Here is a 23617-nt window from a genome sequence, read left to right on the forward strand (position 1 = left end):
TCACAAGGGGATTTTCTAAGCAGGCCATTCCTATACGTAGCAAATGGAAATGTTAGAGTCACTTATTCAGTCACAAATCTCAGATTGTATGATTTTCTCTTCATTTTATATATAAACACCTGCTTCCTGACTGAGATATATCAGCCCATGATACTGAAGATTTGTGCTTTCGCCCGACCCAACTCCCAGCCTTTTCCAATTGGGACTGCACAAGCAGATGTTACTCGGCGCTTACTTATACTACTTGGTATTATTATTTTTTAAGATTTTATTTGACGCAGAGAGACACAGCGAGAGAGGGAACACAAGCAGGGGGAGTGGCAGAGGGAGAAGCAGGCTTCCCGCGGAGCAGGGAGCCCGACGCGGGACTCGATCCCAGGACCCTGGGATCACGACCTGAGCCGAAGGCAGACAGACGCTTAACGACTGAGCCACCCAGGCGCCCCACTACTTGGTATTATTTAAATCAGTGGTTCTGTATGTCAAGTGTGGGTCATGCTCACCTAGTTTTTTGCTTGCTTGTTTGTTTGTTTTTAAATAGATCTTCCTGGGCTTTCCTTCTGGAAGATTAAAACAGAATGTCTGGGTAAGTTAGACAGCTAGCTCCCCAGATGTCTTAGTTTGTGCTGATGTAACAAGTTACTATAATAATTACCATAACAAACTACCCTAGTCTGAGTGGCTTAAACAACAAACATTTATTTCTCACAGTTCTGGAATCCGAGAAGTCCAAGTTTTAAATTTTAAAACGCCTCCACCTCTGAAAAACATTTTTCAAAGACTCAGATTATAGCAGAGTGCACAGCCTTTTTATTTAAGGATGCTACCGGAGTACGTCAGCTCCAGGTGTTTCTAATTATGGGGGAGGTTATCCCACGATTTAAAAAAAAAAAAAACGCAGCAAGCAGGGCAAGCTTTGTTCTTTAAAATAAAACCGCTCAAAACTACCTATTACTTTTCAACCAATTCCTAGGATTTATCTCCGAGTCTCTACTAGCTGAAGACTTCAATAAGATTGTTTTAGAGATCTTAACGTCTTTTTCCTCAGGGCCAGTCCCTCACTTAAATACTAAAGCGTTTTATCAGTCCTTTGTCAAATTCAGAGTCAATCCGCCATTCCCTTTCTCTTCAAAAGTGGGCCGCTACAAAGAAATCAGAGGCAGAAATCTGCAGGTGTTGCACCCTCTCTGGGCAGAGGCAGGAGGGAGGTCTAGCCCCCGGTCAGCGCCGCGCCCGGGACCACCAACCCCGCCCTTCCGCGCTCGGCCCCGGCGATCGCGAGCTGCCTCGGGGCCTCCGCACTTTATCAGGCCCACCTGGCGCGGCCCGGGGGCTCCTCCCGCCAGCAGGGGGCGGCCGGGCTCCGCGCGCCCCGGCCAGGAGGGGACGCCCCCGGCGGAGGAAGTGCCGAACTCCGGCCAACGCGCCCGGAGCGCTGGCGGCGGCGGCGGCGGCGGGAAGCGGCCTCCTCGTCGGGTCCTCCCCCGCAGGCCAGCCTCCCCGGCCCTCTTTCCGTTCCGCGCGGCTGGTTCCGGGTCCTGTGACCCGTCAGGCGGTGGCGAGGGCGCACGGCGGCCGGCCTCGGGGACGTTGCGACGGCCGGCGGGGGCTCCGCAGGCGCGCGGGGACAGCGCGACAGGGCGGGGGCCCCGGCGCGGAGCCCGAGCTCGCTGGGAGAGGGGGGCGGCCGGCTCGAGCGGGGCCGGGGGGGGGGCGCTCATGGCGGGCGGGGGACCCGGGGACCCGGGCCAGGGGGCGGCGGGGGCCGCTGCGCCCGAGACCCGCGAGCACCTCTTCAAGGTGCTGGTCATCGGTGAGCTCGGCGTGGGCAAGACCAGCATCATCAAGCGCTACGTCCACCAGCTCTTCTCCCAGCACTACAGGGCCACCATCGGGGTGGACTTCGCCCTCAAGGTCCTCAACTGGGACAACCGGACGCTGGTGCGCCTGCAGCTCTGGGACATCGCGGGTAAGCGGCGGGCGGCGGGCACCGCTCAGTCTGCTGTCCTCTTTCTGTCCTCATGACCTGAGCCGAAGGCAGACACTTAACCGACTGAGCCACCCGGGCGTCCCCAGGTTCCTTTGTAGATGTTTGTCATCACGTACCTTGGATCTGAGACCCTTTTTTGTGAGTGAAACTCCCTTTTTCAGATAGGGTGCTCTTCTCCTAGGCCAGGCCCCTCCATGCCCCTCCTCCGAAGGTGAAGATTTGCGAAGGTTGCTCTTGAATCCTTCCTCCTTCCCTAAACCAACACCTGGACCCCTCTCCACCCTACACCCCTATATATTGTTTCTCTGTCATTTGCTTTCAGTTGCCATTTAGGAGCATAATACCCCTCTTTGAGAGGGTACTTATCTCCTTGCTTTAATTTTTGAAAACTTGAACTCTGGTGGGGTGGGTGGCGGGGTGGGCATTTAAAAAGATGTTAACTTTGGAAAGCTTAAATATGGAAGTGATACCAAAAGTTACCCTGTTCAATCATTGCTGGAAAGAAGCTCAGTCTGCGATAGAGAATTTTTACGGGAGAAAGTACAGAGCTGGAGAGACCATCCTGCAGATGCATCAACCTTAGACGATTTGGTCACCCAGCTGGTGGGGGAGGGGGATGACGACATAGGTCTGTCTGCTAGGTAAGTGCTCTTTTCATCAACAGCTTATTCCACGAGAAAGTATTGAAGAATTATAACCTATATACTCACTTATTTAAGAACAGACTTCTCTGCCTCAGATATGAGGATAAATTTATGTATGTCAGTTCCTCAGAGAAAGGGGGATGATCAGCCCTGGGCTCAGCTTTTTTTTTTCTTTTGGTTACAGAAAACCAAAAGTTCGTTTGAAGAGTCATCTTTTGAAGCCAGAGGCTTCTTTCGAAATACTTCCTGCAGTTTCACAGAACACTTGTGAATACTAGTATTGCTTCTTGACAAGGTCGTAAATTCTGAAGGTTGCCTTACCATGTGATAGTCATTCTCCAGGAATCTTCAGTGTAGCTGTAGATTTCCATGAAGATGATTTTAAACCCCCACCTGGGAGTGTTGTTGACTTTGCCTTATTCTTCTTGTAAAATAATATATTTAGCTATTAAATTTTCATTGGGCCTCACTGCAGGTAAATAAAAGATTTTATTGGCACATTTGTGTTTTTAAGCTTCACGCAAAAATACTTATATTTGGAGACTTGGGAAAGCAAAATCATGAGTAATTTTCTCCCTGGGTATCACTTCTTCCCTTTTTTTGTCTACCTTGAACAGACCTATGCAGCCAGGAAGGGGACATAGTCTTGTCAGACTCTGGTACATATTGGCCTAGATGGAATGTGCTTGCACTTTTGCCTAAATCCAAAGATTGAGCTTTGCCAGGAAGGAAGGCAAGATTTTAAGATCTCGAACGGCGATTCCTGGTTGCAAGACCATTCAGCAAGTACACACCAGGTGTTAATAAGATTTGAGGTAAACTATGAGGTAATTAGAAATTACTAGGCTCACCTTATAAATAAGATTTTCAGAGATGAGATCTTAATATATAAGGAAGCTGCCATAAAAATAATTTGGCTTTCACTTGAGATTTAGAGAGTACGTTTGCTTTGAATATTTGACCTGTTAGTGAATCCTAGCTCATACCATTTGAATTAAGTCATAATGATGTAATGAAGGCAAATTGAAGGCCACTCCAGAAAGTTCCCCAGGGCTAACATATTTGCCTTATGTAGTAACCCATTAAATCATACTGAATCCTCAAAGGATAGAAATATTCCTTTACTGCAAAACAGTAGGTAGAACTGGCTTCAGAGATGAGAAAATTGGTAAAGGAATTACACTGAGTCTCTATACTTGGAAACTTTGGCAAGTAGAACAGGTGGGAGTTGTCCAGACATTTCCCATAAATGTGGCCAAGCAGTTTCAGCTGAACTCTTCAGATCAGGAACCATGGTGACTCTTGGGTACAGGCCTTCGGAATGCTTTTTTATTGCGTGAAATGAATGTAGCTTTAAAATCCAGATGTAATTCAGTACAGTTTTTGTGTTAGGCAACTGTCCCTTACATTACACCTGTTTTGAGATTGCTCTTTTTTTTTTTTTTTTGAGATTTTATTTATTTATTTGACAGAGAGAGAGAACACAAGCAGGCAGAGGGAGAGGGAGAAGCAGGCTCTCTGCCGAGCAGGGAGCCGGACATGGGGCTTGATCCCAGGACTCTGGGATCATGACCTGAGCTGAAGGCAGCTGCTTAATTAACCACCCAGGCGCCCCTTGAGATTGCTCTTAACACATTAACTGAAATATACTAAGTTACTGAAGTCGTCAATAAAATTTTAAGAAGTTTAATAAATACTACTAAATTAAGATGTAGCAAGAGATGTCTCTAAGCTTCCTTTTGTTGTTACATAAATTAACCCATTTATCATAGGCCAGCAATGTCTTAAATGGTGGAGCTTCTACTGGTCTCCCAATTCCTGCGGTCGTCTGGTGGTCGACTTTCCTGGGCTATAGGTCCAGGCACCACAGTGCCAGATGCCCGCAGCTCATCTTTTCATCTTGGTTTTGCCACAGAAGGAGCAAGTGTACTTGGCGTCCTGGCTTATTTCAATTTTCTTCACCATATTCCTGATGGCCCCCTTATTTACCAGCAATTTCAGCCTTCTTGGTGCATTTTGTTTGCCATGTCACTGCAAACTAGGTTATTTCCCAGAGCAGAATATGATCCGCCCTTTCATATGTATCATAAATGAAGTAGTGTTTGGCTTACTACTTATTATAACTTTATTAGCAACTATAGAATTTTCCAGGTTGATTGAATGGCTGGTCTAGACTAGATCTTTAAAAGAAAGAAACCAGTTTGTCCATTTAGATCTAATACAGTGTAGTCTTCCTGTATTTGTTGAAGTGATTTACCTTTGCAGGAGAGGCAAAATTTTATCCCTCCCTTTTTAGAGTTTTCAGCGGGGCCTGAAAATTAAATTGATGCCAGACAGATTAACAGCAGAAATTTATTTCACATAAGTTTTCTCTGACACGGGAGCCCTCATAAGAAAATGAACACCCAAAGAAGTGGCAAAACCTAAGTGCTTTCATACCATGTTGAACAAGGAGAAGGAATTGTGGAAAAATAACTAATACGGGGAAGCTAAAGGAAAATAAGCGTTATTTTATAAAGTCTGTTTGTAGAGACGTCTCTCCGCTTTGACTCCCATCCCTGGTGATAAGAATGTTTCTTTCCTCCTAGAAAAGAGAGGACATCTCTCACATGAGAGTATTCTTATCTGCTTTCAGGGAGAAAAAGAGATTAGAGCACTCTTCTTAAACCTCTTTTTCAAGTGCCTTTAGTTCAAAATAATCCTTATGCCAAAGTGGCATTTTTTGAGGAACTGATCTCTTCTGCCACCTTTCACTTTTTAGAATCAGTATTTCTATATAAAATAATCTGAATGGATAACACTCCTTTGGGCCCAAGAACAGATCAGGAACCTTCTATTCAGAAGTTCCTCTAAGTATTATTTACCTAGAGCATAAAATGCTTGGTTGGAAGACATTATAACTTATATAAAGCCTACTTAGATTCACTTTTTATTGTTTTGATTCCCATCCCAAATTAGAACTACTTCCCTTGTTCCATCTTCTACATTGACAGCCCCTGTACCTCATGGCCTCTTGCCTGCCTTCATAACTCTCCTATAACCCACATAAACAAGAATCTGGAATATTATCTCGGATGCTTTCTTGACCTTCAATGTATCTATTAGTCAACAATTATTAATATTCGGGTTTCTTCTAAGTATGAAGAAGCAGTGCTCTGAGGAATTAGATTTGTAATCTCCATCTCAAACACCGACTATTACAATGACTTTCCAATTAACTCATTTAAAGGGATTTTTTAAAATCTTCGTTATATCTGACTTTGTACAATCTTGCCATCCTCAGCCTTATGCAGACTCAACTGCTGTGCTGAATTACAAGTGAAGTCTGTCCCATCTTACATCTTTAAATCTTCCTCAGTTCGTAGATCCGGAGACATCTTTGGGCGCCCCTGTCTGGACTTTGCATCCACAATTGCCCAGGCAGGATGGGCAGCGTTAACAGCATATTTCTGTTGCTGCACGTGGAAATTCTCCTGATAATGATATGCTTTTTGCCTTTCCTTTTTTTTTTTTTTATTAATATGTTACCTTTCTCGGTTGCCTCAGTTGTCACATAGGCTGAAAAGTGCCCACATCAGCTGTAGAGAGAGGGGGACATCGATAGAAAACGCTAAAACTTGACCTTTCTTCCCAACCATTTTCCTAATCATTCTATTGTTTGAAATGATCTTGAAGGCTTTTGGAGATCCCATAGTCTGAATACCGAGAAGTGTCGTAACTTGACCAAGAGAACACAGATAATCAATGGCACTGTACAGAGACACGTCTCATGACTCTGAGATATGAAAACAAGCTTTTAATAGTGCAGCGGATTTTGGGTTCACTGGTGTCAAAACAGTCTAAAGATTGTTGTCGAACAGTTTAACAGACTCTTGTCTAAATTTGCAAATGTTCTGGTCATTCTTACAGTAGCTCATATGACTCCTACTTTATACCCATTGTAGTAATTACCATCTCTCTATGTTATCAATCCAGAATTTCCAGTTATACTTTTTTTTTTTTTTAAAGATTTTATTTATTCATTAGAGAGTGAAAGAGGTCACAGAGGGAGAAACAGACTTGCTGCTGAGCGGAGAGCCCGACATGGGGCTCAATCCCAGAACCCTGAGATCATGACCTGAGCTGAAGGCAGACTCTTAACCCACTGAGCCACCCAGGCGCCCCCAGTTACACTCTTCTTAATTAACACAGAACTTCCAGCGTAGTTACCTTTTGATCGACTCCGTCATTTTTGGGGGGCATTTTGGAAAGACTGTTTCCACAGTGTGGACTTTCTGGAGATAACAATGCCGTTTTATTGACAGATACTTGTAGAGCACACCCTGGAAAAGCACGGTGGTAATTACAGATGTTTGCATGGTCTACTCTGATCTTTTAAACCTTTTTAAACCTTTAAGCCATGCATTATTCTAGAGAGGCAGCGTTACTTTCAAATGTATTTTAGGAGAAATTTTATCCATTATGTGTATGTTTTCTTGACCTTCTGATTTTCTTAAGCTTCTGATATGGAAATTTCAGTGATTCTTATTCTGTTTTAAAGCATACCCAGGATTTTGTTTTTATCAGGTGTGGTAAGGCCCACACACCAGATCATCACCACTGAAAAGATGGGTTGTTATTCATAGTTCCCAAGAGAAGGGAGCATGCTGCCCTATGCAGGGTCACATGGGGAGGCACCGGGGTTGGTCAAGAGGCAGAAGGAGCAAGGGAAGAGCATGCGCTAGGCTTTATTGTAGTTTTTGCAGGAAGGAATGGACAAGACAGCATAGGCAAGCTGAGTAAGCTTAGGATTGGTTAGTTTGGAATATTTGAGTGGGCGTTGGGCTAGAGGGGTGGTCTCTGGTTGTTTAGTACCTGGCCATGGGTGATTTAGGGCAGGAGGATAGTGTGCTAGACTGCAGGAGCCTGAAAAGGGAGGCAGATGGGTGGTGAGGACTCTGGATTGGTTGGTTTGCTTATCAAAGATAGGCTTTCAGCAAGTGGTTTGCTGTCTCTAAGAACTAGCTAGCTGGAAGGGGCAGTCCCTCCACTGGTCCCCAAGGCCCCAAGATGTCAAAGCATTATAAAATATAGGAAATAAAAAACATGATTGATCCATGTTTCTAGGCATTTGTTAGAAGAGATTGAGAGATGAAAGAAAGTGCTCTTCCAAAGAAGAAAACTTTGAAGGCCTTATATTTGTAGCCTGAGGATAGCATATCCTTGAACTGGTGATGATTTCACACTTAATTAACACTTAAGTAGTAGAGAGTGGACTAAGTCGACAAGTTTAGGTTGTGTTGTGGTTGCAGAGATCTCCTGGAGGGGGAGAACAGTGCAGACATATAAATGGAGTGGGGTGGTGGAATTCTGTAGGGTGAGGTAAAAGATCAAGATAAAAGTGCTTTAGAATTCTATTCAATTATATTTTCAAAAGTGCTTTTTATAACCAAGGAGGCTAGACACATGTAATTTCCTCACTCTCCTTTTGAGAAAGAAGAGCCACATAAAAATAAATGGGTAGTAGGGGTTTAGTTTAAGGATCTCTGACAGTTGGCCTTACATTCTCTTCTTCCCCATTCTTTCCACTCACTTCTATTTTTTTTAAAAGATTTTATGTATTTGACAGAGAGAGTGCGTGCACAGGCAGGGGGAGAAGCAGAGGGAGAGGGAGAAGCAGGCTCTCTGCCAAACAAGGAGCCCAATGTGGGGCTTGATCCCAGGGCCCTGAGATCATGACCTGAGCCTAAGACAGATGCTTAATGGACTGAGCCACCCAGGTGCCCCATAAAATGCAGATTCTTTAGCATCAACTGTGTCAATAGATTTGGCTACCTCTGACAAACATCCCTATGCATCGTGATTTTAACAAAGAGTTTAATTCTCTCACCTGGTAAGCCTGTGGTTGGGCAGTCCACAGCTGCTGAGCAGAATCCTAAAGTCCTCACGGACTGAAGCTGACATGGCACCGCCCACCTATGCCTTGGTCATAGTCTTTGTGGTCCAAGCAGACGGGCATGCCTTGCTGTGAGGACTGCTGGGAAATTTAGGGCCTTTTTTTTTTTTTTTTTTAATTGGACTCACTGCTTCCCCAAATAAAATTCTGTGAGGGGATAATGGAATAGACAACTACCAATTCTCCATACTTACCAAATTAGAATTCCTAGAGGTAGGGCCTGGAGATTTGCAACTACCAAGCACTACGTGCAATCTGATTTCTACTAAAGTTGAGGAGAAGTTGTTCTGTCATTGGCTTTGCTGCGCCCTGAGGATAGATTGATCCTCTCATCTCACTCAAGGAGTTCTCCACTTAACGGGGCAAACCTGCCTGCTCCCCGTGCTCCCTCACACTCACCTTCCATGACCCTGGAGTTCTTCTCGATTTCACATCACCTCCTCCTTGTCTGTGTGCCTATCTCAAGAGCATCCTTCTGAGGGTAGTGTATGGACACAAGAGCATTTACAGAACAGAGATGGCACATTGCTTGCTCTTGTTGAATAACTAGGTAGGAAAGGAAAAAGCTAATATCTTAAACTTTTAAAACTACTATGACTTTGAACACAAATCAAAAAGATATTTTGATTTTATTACTTGTTTCAGATTGATTAAAGTCAGCCATTCTTTTTATAGTCCCACAGAATAAGACCTTACACAGTGACTGAATACCACAAAAGCCCAGTCATCTTAAGGTAGCAAAAAGAAATCCAGAGTCTGAGTTGATCGGGGAATAGGTAATTTTGAGAACTACTCAGTATTACCACCGCTACCGTCTCGAAAGCAGTTTATTTTCCTTTTAATTTAGGTGTTTTCCTATTTTGTTTCTGTATTCAGTTTGTTACTCTTTTGTTTGACAAACCCAAGACCCATTATGACATCACATTGTTGCCTATATCATGGTATAAAAAATTTTAATGGATAATTATCCTTTTAGAACTGATGACTGGATTTATTTTTATTTATTTATTTTTAAAGGTTTTTATTTATTTGAGAGAGAGAGAGGGCACAGAGGGAGAAGGAGAAACAGACTCCCCACTGAGCAGGGAGCCTGATGTGGGGCTCAATCCCAGGACCCTGGGATCATGACCTGAGCCAAAGGCAACTGAGCCACCCAGGTGCCCCTGATGACTGGATTTAATGAAATTTGACTTGGTATTGATCTGTTGGCCTTCTAACATGTTTGTTAGCAGTGCTTCATCTCTAAAACGCACAATGAGATTTAAGGATTTTTTTTTTTTAAAGGAGTTTACAAGCACTAATTAGAAACTATACTTTTCCACTGGATCACCTTGAGTAAGACTGTGTAGCTCAGTGATTGTCGGTGGGAAAGGGTAAGCATTTCTACTTGGAATACTAAACACCAGTTGTCTCATTACTTTGATTTGTGTTTCATGGTGAAATTTATATTTTGAGTTTCAAATAATGTGAGGAAATATTTAGGTTATTTATCAAATGAGGTCATGAACATAAAATATTGAGATGAACATTAAAAAACTAAACAAAGGGAGTGATTAAAATCACAAAAGAGAGTATCTCTGGCCTCTCTTTCCGATAACCATTCAGAATGTAGTCCTTTCCTTTTCAAACACTGAAAGGAAATACCTTCCTTTTGGAAATTTACATATAAAGAAAGAAGGCAAATTATTTTGTGGTTTTCTTTTCCTTAATTCCATTATGTATTTTTGGAAATATGTTACCTCAGCTCCTTTTCAAGTCATTAGTGTTGGATACTCCCAAATATTACATAAGCATTTTGATCTTTTTGCCACCATATATACCTTAAGCTTCATCCATTTGGGTATATAAGTTGTGCATCTTTAAATATCTTTGAGCCTAGATGACTAGCACTGCTTTTTCTTCATTCTCATTGCCATGATGTCTAGTTATAATAAAGGTTCCCTCTTCTAGAAAAGGAAGTAACAATTTTTTTAAAAGATAAAACATTTTAGAGTCCTTTGGAATACTTTGGCAGTCTGCCCACAGCAGCTGCCCCAACATGGGGTAACTAAAGCATTCAGCACTGGAGCACTGCCCATAGCTGCTATGGTAAAGCCCTAGGAGACTTAGAGAAAGGGTTTACCCTGTGCAATAGGGCTGTGCTAGCCTTGAGGAGAGTCGTCCTAGGCCCATGGCACTGCCTTGGGTCTGTTTGGAAACATGGGACATATGGAGCAACATGTACTCCAGAAAGTCTTTGGCTAACAGATTGGACAGCACATTGGATAATAGATAACTTGGGAATTGGAGTAATTTTTTCTCCCTGGGATTTTATTTTCTCATCTATAAAACAAGAGAGGTTGGACTAGATGATATGGGGTATCCTCTCTCAGTTACAATGTTGTCCATCTAAGTGTTAGTAAGGAAGGCATGAAAGTGGGTCCCTCCTCCTCCAGTAAGAAATGACTGCAGCACTGGTTAAAGAAGGTGGTGTTGCTTAGAATCTCCCCACCCTGTTTGAGCTACTTCCTATTTAGAGGAAGATCTCCCAGGTCCTGCTGAGTTTTTATATTGCCATAAGCTTTAACTCTATACACACACACACACACACACACACACACACACACACACTCCATGAAATAAAACTCATGCATCTGTCTTTGTATTTAATAACATCTCTACCCTCTCCTCTCCTGTCCTGGGACACAACCCAGGAGCAGTCAGCATGGTAGGAATTCCCTGCATTTTATTTACATATTTATGTAAAGTAGAATCCAAGAATAATAAAGTTTTCTTGGACTGAACCTAGAATGGCTGATTGGCTACTTCCCAGAGACTATTCTTTATATTTTTTTGTCTAAAATTAAGAAAAAATAATTCTAGGATTCTTCAGAATTCCTGTGCAATTTAATGTAAATATGAAAGTTTTTTCCATTAATTTGGTCCTTAGCCCTTTTTTAAACTTAGGGCTAACTCCCAAAGTGTTGTGAGAGGGAAGTAGTACAATGCATCATTTTTTTTTTAAGATTATTTATTAGAGAGCTTGTGCATGAGCAGGGGGGAGGGGCAGAGAGAGAGGGAGAAGCAGACTCCCTGCTGAGCGGGGAGCCCGACCTGGGTCTCTATCCTAGGACCCTGAGATCATGACCTGAGCTGAAGACAGACTCTTAACCAACCGAGGTACCCAGTTGCCTCAGAATGCATCATCCTCATGGGGAAGACTCAGCACCGTTGGAAGTTGTATCTAGAAGTTAAATATGTGAAGCTGTTGTGTCCAAGTAAGCATCTGAATGGCATTTCTTGATAAGAAACAACTAATAAGATTAGCTTACATACCTCTATGAATACCATCCCTTTGTATGCTACCATAATATACTCTTCATATCTCTGATTACACCTAACACACCATGGTATCAGTGTGTCTGTGTCCTCAAATAGACTGTGAGCTCCTTAGGAGAGGAAATCATATTCATTGTTCTGTGATGTTGACCAGTGTCCAGCATAGTGCCTGGTACATGGAAGGAACCTAATACATATTTTTTAGTGGAAATCAAATCTAGATATGAGGTAAAAAAAAAAAAAAAAAATATTTGGGAGTTGTATCAGTCAGGATAGACTAGGTTATGTTGGGGTTCCAACAACATTAATATGTCAGTGGTTTAAGATAATTATTCCTCACTCTTTCTACATGTCCATAGTGAAGGCAGAGGTTGGGGTGGAGGGAAGGATGTGAGGGCAGGTTTGCATTGGAGCTACCAGAAGACTCAGGCTAACAGAGGCTCTACCATCTCTTGACGCTGTCATCTCAAAATTAGGGTTCAAGCCTGCTGTAGCAGGACAAGGACACTGTCACCCAAGTGATTCTGCTTAGAAATGACACTTCTGTTTACATTTCATGGGCCAAGACTAGTTCATAGCCACTCCTAATTTAGTGGGGGCAGAAGAGTGTGATCCTTCATGCATCTAGAAGTAGAGGAGAATGGAATATCTGTGAACAGTAGTTTTGTTTTCCACTATAGTTCTTTTAGGCAATAATAAGGAAATAGATAAAATTACCCAGAGAGTAATAATAACAAAGTTAGGGGATGCAACTCTTACTCTAGTAGCAAAGTTTCCTTTATTTTCTAGCTTAACAGCTGGAAGAGTTTAGCATATCTATGCATTCCAACCTTTGAAACCAACATAGTTAAATCTAGATTTTACCTTGTTAGGTTTAAATTGGAGAACAGCTCTTAAATTTATGTTAAGATTATTTTAAATGAATTCATTGTATCTTTTTCTATTCTGTAATTAAATTTAATGTATTTTAGAAATGTGTGTTTTTTATTTGTTTTGACCAATTCAGGAATATTTCTGAAGCAGTAGTGGATTACTTCAGAATTTTTAAAAAAGGAGATGATGAACTCAGTAAAATAGGAAGTATACTTTACTATTCTGTTGGAAAGTAAGCTATTTTCCTAAATGCATGGCATGGCCTTTTGATTCTGGATGATTTACATTTGATCCCCATTGCTGTCTGGATTCAGTGATTGCAGAATTTTTAGAAAATCATTATATTAAAGTTATCACAGAGAAACTTAAAACATCAGAAGGGAGAGCTGGGAGGGCTTAGAAGATCCCTAAAGATCCTTAAAGACACTTCACTTATTTGGCAGAGAAAGTTACATGCCTGGGGTTGCTTGACCTTTAGTGCTTGATATTTTGATTCTCTAGTATATTTGTACTTTCCTCAAGTTCATTGTCCTTTGCAAACTGTTTTCACCACTACACTACCACTACAGCATATAACTAGTTTAAGGCTTTGCCGGGTTTAGTTGCACCATTTTAAAGAGGATGCTCAGGCTTTCTTCATATAATACATTTATTGAGCACTTAATAATAATACTAGCTAACATTTACACAGTGCTTACTATGGGCCTGACATTTTACTTTTTGAACTTAAGGTCTGTGCATGTAAATTATACTTTAAGTACATGCCTTCATGAATTTTTATATAGCACTTCCAGTTCAAGGGATAGACCATCCCTCACCCCTTAGAACAGAAGTAGCAAATACTTTAGGTTTTGTAGGCATTCACTCCTTGTTGCAACTACTCAACTCTGCCATGGTAGAATGAAAACAGATGTAGAAACCCATAAACAGATGAAGGCGACAAGATTCCGATAAAACTTTAGCCAAATTTGACCATGAATTATAGTTTGTCGTACTCTGCCCTAAAAGACTCTCAGGCAGGCATTTTACATTAAACCTCCCCAGTGAGCCTCCGAGGTAGGTATTATTTTTATTACTTTATTGATATATAATTGACACACAACAAACTGTACAATTGGATGTTTTGCCATATGTAAACACTAGCGAAACATCATTGTAATCAAGATTGCAACCATTTCCATCACCCCAAAGGTATTTCCTCTTGCCCCTTTATAACTCATCTCTCTGCCTTGCTGAAGACAGTCATTGATGTGCTTCCTCTTACTAAGTCACTATAGTTTTTATTTTTAAGGATTTGATATAAATATCTTCATAGAGTAATAACCTATTCCCTCTCTGGTCTGGCTTCTTCTACTCAGCATCATTATTTTGAGATTCATCCATTTTGTTACTTGTATCCATAGTTTGTTCCTTTCCTTTCTATTGTTATATTTCATTGTATGGATATACCATACTTTATTTATTACTATTTTGGCTAAAAAAATAAAACATCTATGAGCATTCACAAACATGACTTTGTGTAGACATGTGCTTTCATTTTGTTTGGGCAAATACCTAGGAGTGGAATGTGTTGGTTGTATGGTAGTTAAATGTTTAAATTTTTAAGAAACTATCAAATTGTTTACCAAAGTGGATGCCCTATTTTAAAATTCTTATTCTTACCAGCAGTGTATGAGAGCTGATTGCTCCACATCTTCACCAGTCCTGGGTATAATCAGACTTTTTGTTTTAGCCATTCTTGTGGGCATGACGGGGCAGCTCGTCCTGATTTAAATTTGCCTTTCTCCAATAATTAATGATGTTGGGCATCTTTTCCTCTGCTTATTTGTCATTGTATACGTTCTTTGATAAAGTGTCTGTTCCAGTCTTTTGCTTACTTTATTAATTAGATTTTTTATCTTCTTTGGAGTTTTGAGAGTTCTTTATATGTCCTGGGTATAAGTCCTTTACTAGATCTAGGATTTGCATCTTTTTTCTCCCAGGCTGTACCTTTCCTTTTCATCTGCTTAATAGGGTAATTGACACTATTTTGAGTTGCCGTATGGTGTGGTTGTTAGAAAGCACACTCTGAGACTATCAGAGTTTTGAATCCTAACCTTGGAACCTAGGGAAAATAACTTGAGGTTTCTAAGCCACAGGGTCCACCTAAAAAATTACTTGTCATACACATTTCTGATTTTCTTATGTTTTACCAGGAAGTTTATATGAGGACAAATTTGAATATGATTTAGTATGATTGGTTGAAAGTAGTATTTTTAGGAATTTATAAATGATTCAGTAAACAAAACAATAGTAAAGCTTAATGGTTCTTCATAAACATCTGGATTTCTATACTTTTACTAGTTTGGCACCCTACCCTCATTTCTAAATTGAAGGGATAGTCCAAAAGAGTACTTTCTTATAACTGTGAAATAATCTTATAATCTGGACTGTCTTAATGAGGCTAGTTTCCCTTGTTGCCATAGTCATTTTATATTTAATAATTAAGATTTATAAAACTAAAAGTAGTATGTACTCTCTAGTTAAAATTGAAGTCAGAACCACTTTAATGCAATCGACGTCATCTTTTTGCAGAAGAGTGATATTGACTTTGACCAGTTGGTATATCCTCTGTGACTTTGCCATGTATGATTATTAAGTGTGTATGTTTATGGAAAATGGTACAATGTTAACTTCTTATAAATGTCAGCATTGTGATTAAATAAGCTATATAATTGGCTGGTCAGATTTACCTTACCAATAAAATATGAACATGATAGGTTTCATATGTGACCATTTGTTACAATGAAGTTCAGACATCTGGACCATCATAGTACACTTCAGATAAGCCCGTATGAGGAGTTGTCACAAACCAAATGAACTGCAAGCGTATCCATTTAAGTTTGCCTATTGTGTTTTTCTTCCATTATTTCACTAAGCTGTACCTAAAACTCTGAAGCTATAGTAGAATTTGGAGAAGAAGGAATATTTTTTTGTGGCTAGCTTTGCATTTATTACTATCCATAAAATGTAGATAACGTGTGTTTTACATCATGTGTTTTAACAGGAAAGTGTCCTATCAGTTTTGTTTTTATCATTGGTCAGAGTTACCCATCTTAGATTTGCACTGATTGCCTTTTTTCCTGAGCACTCTAGTCCATAACTTGACAGACTGAAGGTAAATGCCTTAGAAGTCGGGCGTCTGGGTGGCTTAGTTGGTTAAGCGACTGCCTTCGGCTCAGGTCGTGGTCCTGGAGTCCCGGGATCGAGTCCTGCGTCGGGCTCCCTGCTCGGCAGGGAGTCTGCTTCTCCCTCTTCCTTCTCGTGTTCTCTATCTCTCATTCTCTCTCTCTCTCAAATAAATAAATAAAATCTTTAAAATAAATAAATAAATGCCTTAGAAGTCAAGGCGACTACAGGATGGTTCAGAATGGCCAGCATCGTATTAACATGGGTCCATGGGAGCCAGGAGACCCAGGCTGTAGTCCTGCCTTATGTTGTCCGTGCCACCGTCATCCTGGCCAAGCAGCTCTCCACATGGATTTTCATCTGTCAGATGAAGATTAGGGTCGCTCCTGTGTCAAAGAGCAATACCAGACAGAAAGGGGATGCTTTGCAAAGTCCCATGTAGCATGTGAAGCAGTAGAATTTTCTCCAAAGTATTTAACATGTTAAATTATTTTAAAAGTATGATATTTGAAGTACTCTATAGTTGATCCTTCTTTTAATCACACAGCCACATGTGCCACTTTTTGTTTGTAGGTTTGCATGTGTATGCTTTCTTGGAGGAGAGCAATCTTGCGTGCAGAGTCAAAAGTGGGTGCAGGCTAGAGATGGGGAGGAAAGATGAGCTCCTTTATCTCATAGCCAGTTCTAGTCTTTTTGACTGCATTTTACCCACCATACTTATCTTCTTCCTGCAAGCTTCATTTTCTTCTATTCTTGTCTCCTCTCCCCCTCCGCCACCAGCTTGCTTTTTTCCTTTATTAACTCTTCTCTTAAACCAGAGGGAGTGGGAGGTGGGGGAGCTATGGGCCCTGTAGCTTTAAGCACTGTCATCTGGATTTTTTTTATTATTTTTTTAAAAGATTTTATTTATTTGACAGCAAGAGTAGGAACACAAGCAGGGGGAGAGGGAGAGGGAGAAGCAGGCTTCCCACCGAGCAGGGAGCCCAAACATCCCAGGACCCTGGGATCATGACCTGAGCTGAAGGCAGACGCTTAACGACTGAGCCACCCAGGCGCCCTTGTCATCTGGATGTTTATGGAGCATGTGTTGGACATGCGCAGAACATAAAGCTAGTTAATTGTGTACTCAGACCCCATGATCAGTCATGTGGTTCTGTGCATCCTTCATCCCACCAGTTTCTTTGCTATGGAATGGGAGACGTGTTTATAGCACTATGCCTAGGGTCAGAGGGGTTATATCTAAATATAGACTCTGTCTGAATTATGAGCTCTTAATCTCTTATTTATTTTTAGGGCAAGAGCGGTTTGGCAACATGACCCGAGTATACTACAAAGAGGCTGTTGGTGCTTTTGTAGTCTTTGATATATCGAGAAGTTCCACATTTGAGGCCGTCTTAAAATGGAAAAGTGATCTGGATAGTAAAGTCCACCTTCCAAATGGCAGCCCTATTCCTGCTGTCCTCTTAGCTAATAAATGTGACCAAAAAAAGGATGGTGGCCAGAATCCTCCCCAGATGGACCAATTCTGCAAAGAACATGGTTTCACTGGATGGTTTGAAACCTCTGCAAAGGTGAGGTCTGCTTTGTGTTTGTATCTGCTCTGCTCTTGTAAATCTGAGCTGTAACTTTAAAATATTTAGATGGGTTTATGTGAGTGGTTTTGGGGAGCCTAGAAAAAGCCAAAGTAGAGCATGTTATAGTTTCTTTGAGTGGGCAGCAGGAACGCTTTCAAAATTGGCTAATGTGGAGGTGAATAGAAGGGCAGGTTTTCCATCAAAATAAAAATTAGTTGTTATTTAGAGCAAAGAACAATGACATTCTCTGAGTTGGAGCCTTTAAATGAAACACTTCTGCAACTGGAGTTTATGGGGAGATAAAGTGTCTTGTCAAGCCCAGGCATTTTTGATTTTTACTGAAGGCTTCACGAAATATAGGGACATAGATGACCCTGGTGAATGTGTGGGTCATGTGCAGTACTAACCAAAATGGACACTGAAAGTATCAGATGTATTCAGATGATGTTTGAAGAGTTTCAGATTAATTGTGTATGAAAGAATTTGAACAAGAGGCAAGTATCAACACTTGTGACATGCTTCATGAATAGTGGAGTGAGAATTTTTTCTTTCATCTATTATGGGATACAGTGTTTTATGAAGAAAAACAAAAAACACTTAAGTTGGTTGTTAAAAATCTTGCCAGCCTAGATATGTAAGAAAGCAAAGGGGAAAAATCACAAGCGCAAAATATTGGTGGGGAGGGAGTTCGTTAATGTGCTTTGGAAATTTCACATTATAGAGGTCAAATAACAATTGGACTTATGTCAGAATGATGAAATGTTGGAGAAATTCTCTAATGACAAAGTCCAAACCATAAGACTGTGCATCTTAACACAGTCCCAGCATTTGGGATGCCTTCTGTGGATTTCTTGTAGGTATGTATTTTTTAAAAAAGCCTTTTCCTCTTAGCTAACAAATGTGACCAGGTTTATCCACTGGTCAAATTACCTACTTACGGCTAGGTTACTTCTAGCTTTACCAGAAACCCACCCTAAAAGTAGAAGATGATTTGGTGCCGCTGATGATCAGAATAAGGAAAGCAAAGCTATGAGAGACTGCACAGAAAAGCGGCTCTGGAGAGAACTGAGTGATGTTGGAGTCATCGGAAAAACGAGTGTCTGCTGGAGGCAGAAGTTTTTACTCCTAAGCTAAAGGCTATTTGTTTAAATAAATACATCCTAGACTCTTAAGATCTAGTTTCATGAATAAAAAGTGGTGGCAGAAGAAAGTTGCAGTGCGGGGCCGGGTGCCGCGTGAGCACTTTCGCAGGCGGGCAGGAAGAAATGGCGGAAGGGGAGGCGCCTCGTGGGGGCGCGTGTCCGGGAAGCCACGCCCTCCGTCCGCGACCGCGGAGTGTGTGTCAGGTGATTTGCTTGACTTCCCAGCTTTGTTGGGAAATAATCCGTGGTACATGCAATGTTTATTAGAGCATGAGATTTGTGGGAAGAGTCGCATGTATTACAGATAAAATTTCTTCTCTAAGTTTTATTTGAATTAATCATTCAGGTAATAAATCCAAATTCATCCCCAGAATCTAGATGGAAGATTTAGAAACAGCGTCACGTGGCGTGTAGCTGGAAACTGGAAGTCATCAGCTTTGTTAACATTTATAGACAGTTACATGTGGAGTGGAGAGGGAAAACATTGGTTCATCGTAGAAGTTTCAGGTCTGTTCTGCGCTTTCCTACAAATCTATTAGCAACACCTGCAGAATTTCTTCAGTAGTAATCCAGGAATTTTCCAAGAGAATAACAGTAATATGAAATTTAGGTTAAAATTTTAGTCGAGGCTTAAATACTGGCCGAGTGTCACTAATGCCTGTATTTCTGAGCTGGCCGGCAGCTGACTTCCCAGCTGATTTCTGCTTGAATTCCTGTGATCTGAATTTTAACGGGAACACAGCCAAAAGACAGTCTTGGATTCATGAACTTCATCTTTTCACCTTTATGGCAAATAATGGATTTCCAATACGAAAATGTGTGACTAATTACAATATGGGATTTTCTGTTCCTAATCAATTGCTACTAAATGCGGTTAAAGAGCATTATAATTCTTTGAGATAATGGGAATGGTGGGGGCTAAATGACTTTTGGACATTCAAAGATCAATATTTAAAGTTAATACTTATCGTGGGAGTGGAGATAAAAAAAAAAAAAAACCTTGATGCTGGAAAAGGTACCCAAATGAATAGCCCAAGTCTTGCCGGTTTCTCACTATCTGAGAAAGTATATCAGATAAGGGAGATAGCTAGAATGAACCTCATGTTGTTAGATCGAAATTGGAGAGATCAATATGAACTTAATGTTTTATATGTATGTATAAATATATATGTTTCTGTGTTTATATGTGTGTCTATATACACATATATAAACTGATAAATGTAGAAATTGATGTGTACGTGTCTGTGGAGGGCACATGTATATTTACTAGCTCTGCCTGCTCAGGAGCAATGACACCACAGGTCCAATGAGCTTTCTAATCCCCAGAATTTGGTTTTTATTTTTTATTATTTTTTAAAAGATTTTATGTATTTTAGAGATAGCATGATCTGGAGAAGCAGCAGAGGGAGAAGGAGAGAGAATCTCAAGCAGATTCCCCACTGAGCACAGAGCCTGATGTGGGGCTCAATCTCATCACCCTAAGATCATGACTTTGAGTCGAAATCAAGAGTCAGATGCTTAACTGACTGAGCCTCCCATGCGCCCCCAGAATTTGGTTTTTAAATACTGTTCTCCTGCAAAAAGAACAGAAGTTTAATGGAGAAATGATTGGTTCCAGGATTGGTGGGACAAGGAAAGTAAAGATGCAACAGAGATATCTTGTGGTGCCAGAAATTAAGGAAACACAAAATGGTGGAGACCCATCAAAACGAAACAGGACCCTACTTATAGGAGCTCCAAAAATCCAAGACAATTTGAGCAACAAAGTAAATAATTATTGTAATGGATCTCTTCCATAGAATAAAATAATAATCCATGATAGGAATAAACCAATGAACAAGTAGGGGAGAAGAGGAAACTCTTCCTAACAGTAGAGTTCCAACTAATAAATGCAGAAGCAATCATGGAAATAGATAGTCACCTTTATTTTTTAAATTTTTTTTTAAAGATTTTATTTATTTATTTGACAGAGAGTTAGGGAACACAAGCCGAGAGAGTGAGAGAGGGAGAAGCAGGCTTCCCACCGAGCAGGGAGCCCTATGCGGGGCTTGATCCCAGGACCGTGGGATCATGACCCAAGCTGAAGGCACAGGCTTAATGACTGAGCCACCCAGGCGCCCCAGATAGTCACCTTCAATCACCATGGTAATAGCTGTTTTAGGGAAGAATTAATTGATGTTAAAGTTAATGGGGAAAACTATGGTGAAAAATAGAATATTTCCATATTTGAGCTTACTAAGTACAAAGGAGAAATAGTAACTATTCAGTGGAGAAGCCTGGCAGACATGACGTTAAGCAAGTGTGCCTCTCGGACGGTGAGAGGGACACATCGCTTACTCCTGTCAAAAATGCATAACTTGAGTTTAATGATACAGAAACCTCAAACAAGCCTAAACTGAGGGATAATCTCTGGCCAGTATGCTGCTCCAGGAATGTCAAGGTCATGAAAGGCAAGGTGACTGAAGAACTGTCCCAGGTTAAAGGAGACCAAGAAGACATGAGCACGAAATACAGCTGGTCACTTGGATCACAGATAGGACATTGAGACAATGGTGACATTTGAATAGGCTTCATAATTAATGCTGACACTATTATCGAATTTCCTGATTTTATCTGGAAATCTGGATATCCAGGATGTTAATATTTTAGGAATATGAGTGAAAGGTCTGTAGGAATTTTTGCTACTTTGCAACATTTTTGTCAATCTGAAATTATTTAGAAATGAAAAGTTAAATATTTTTTTAAAACGCTCAGATTTTGTTATGTGTTACTCGTGTATTTAATGACAACTAATAAATCTGTCACACAAATGTTAAAGCTAGTGAATCCTTAGGGTATTTTTAATGGACATCACACCTACAACATTGTTTCAGGTTAATTTACACATGACAACTAGAAGTAATAATCTGTACTCGGAGAAATGACATGATGCATTTATCATATTTTAATGTGTGAGCCCGTTGACATTCCTCTTCATAATGTATCCTGAATGCTTGACTTAAATGTTCAAGGGCAGGAAATTTTTCATCTTAGTGCTTTCATTTATGTGAGTGGCAACCCAGCATGGGATGATGATTCCTTTTCAACCATTGAAGATAGTTCATTGAACCTCGGGGGCAAAAAGTTTGAAACAGGAACATCAGGAAGGGGAATCCTTTGTGAAAAGAAGAGAGTTCTGTGGCCACATTACTCAATGGTATTGACCTCTGAGGGTGTATACCCTGTAGTGAGGGAGAAGATGTAGAGGGGGTGTCCACCATCTTGTCCCATTAATACTCCTCATGCTTTCTTCTAAGCATTAATCCTTAGAATTCATCTCGTTCATCATTTCTGCATTACAGGATAATGTAAACATCGATGAAGCAGCCCGGTTCCTCGTGGAGAATATTCTTGCAAACCAACAAAGCTTTCCAAATGAAGAAAACGACGTGGACAAAGTTAAACTGGATCAGGAGACCTTGACCGCAGAGAGCAAGTCCCAGTGTTGCTGACATGGTTTCAGCATCTGTCCCGCGTGCAGAATGCAGTCTGCCTGGGCTGGAGCCAGTCCTGAGAATGGATAAGGTGGCGGGTGTGCTGTTCTGTGAGTCCTCCCGGGGCTGCACTTTAAATGAATGCTCTGGTTTTTCTTCGGGTTGGATGAATCTTTCTCCCTGTTCAGAACGACAGTGATGGCACCCCTGGGAGCCTGCGCCCACAGGGGGGTTTTCTGGTGGTCGCCATGAGTTCAGGATAATGTTTACATCCTCTGTAACATCTTTTTAAATGGTGGCCCCCCCCTTACCAATTCCAAGTTGTGCCTTGTAGCGGCAGTGCTGGGATGGTAAGAAACCTGACCTGCAGTCTTTGAGCAAGGCTATGGGTCCCTGTCTTGTCTCCACATTCCAGTCTCACTCTCCAGGGAGGCTGCAGACTCTGGTAGTCACAGAAGGCTTGAAGTTCCTGTTTTGCAGTTTTTCCTTTTTTTTTTTTTTTTCCTACTTCAAACTTTGATACTTCATGTAAAATTGTTATCCTTAAATATTATAATTTCAAGAGCCCTACCCAGGGTGGCATGTCCTTGCGAAGGACTCAGCACACACATGGCGCTGGGTTTCTAGCTCTGGTTTGGTTGCTGGCAGTTGGAAACAATATAAATGAATATTCCTTCTCTCTCACTCCAGTTTTTTTTCCCCTCCTCTTCCTCCTGGTTGTTTATTTTTGTACCTGAGAGCCTGGCTGGTATTACTGTTGCAATTCTCTCCAACTGGAGCTAGTCTTTTCAAATCTGTATTAGTAATGGTCGCAGAGAGAAGTCACTTCAAAGCATATACAATGAAAGCTGAGGTTCTATATTATGAATTATGAAAGAAAATAGGTCATGTGTGGTTTTCTGTAAAGTTTGGGACATTTAAAGTATAGCACATGAGAAACTTAAGGCAGCCTCATAATACTTGTATTACCATTTAACCCAGTTAAGGAAAAAAATAAATATTTTGACTGAAACCTTGTTTTTGTGAATTAATATGGTTCTAGAAAGGTAAATAGGGTGTACTTTTCTGCCTTACAAAACTTTGTGTCTGTTCACTTTTTCCCTTTGTTTTTAAGGGACTTGCTATCATCTGAAAGGTCCAACCTATTTTTTTTTAATTTTTTTATTGTTATGGTAATCACCATACATTACCAACCTATTTCTTTCAAAGGAATTTTAAAAGTGTTTGTGACATAAGCCAGAGCTAATACAAAATGAGGCATTGATCAAATTGTGTTATACATCATTATGAATGTGGGTAGGAAAGATCCATGCATTTATTGAGAGCAGGGGGAAAAAAACCTAGCAGGAATTGCATCTGCTCTGACAGGTGTATTCTGGGAATAAATAGTTATCATGGGCCATAAAATGTAGCTTGCTCTTCTCGTTAAATCTAAGCTTTGCCTAGGAATCACAAATGTGTTTATATGTTCTGCATTTAAAAATAAGCTCTTTGATATGT

The 23617-nt window shown here is 40.9% G+C and overlaps 1 protein-coding gene across 1 annotated transcript; it reads left to right on the top strand.

Annotated features, from left to right (window-relative positions):
* The first annotated feature begins 1443 nt into the window (after positions 1–1443).
* RAB32 (RAB32, member RAS oncogene family) lies at positions 1444–23129 on the top strand. The gene is made up of 3 exons (XM_025866290.2): positions 1444–1969; positions 17222–17499; positions 21986–23129. The coding sequence occupies exons 1-3, from the start codon at positions 1720–1722 to the stop codon at positions 22133–22135; spliced, it is 678 nt and encodes a 225-aa protein (XP_025722075.1). The 5' UTR covers positions 1444–1719; the 3' UTR covers positions 22136–23129.
* Positions 23130–23617: the final 488 nt, after the last annotated feature.

This window comes from Callorhinus ursinus, unplaced genomic scaffold (genome assembly GCF_003265705.2).
Source record: "Callorhinus ursinus isolate GAN/ISIS: 27379988/994484 unplaced genomic scaffold, GSC_fseal_2.0 scaffold6, whole genome shotgun sequence".
Classification (NCBI taxonomy): Eukaryota; Metazoa; Chordata; class Mammalia; order Carnivora; family Otariidae; genus Callorhinus; species Callorhinus ursinus.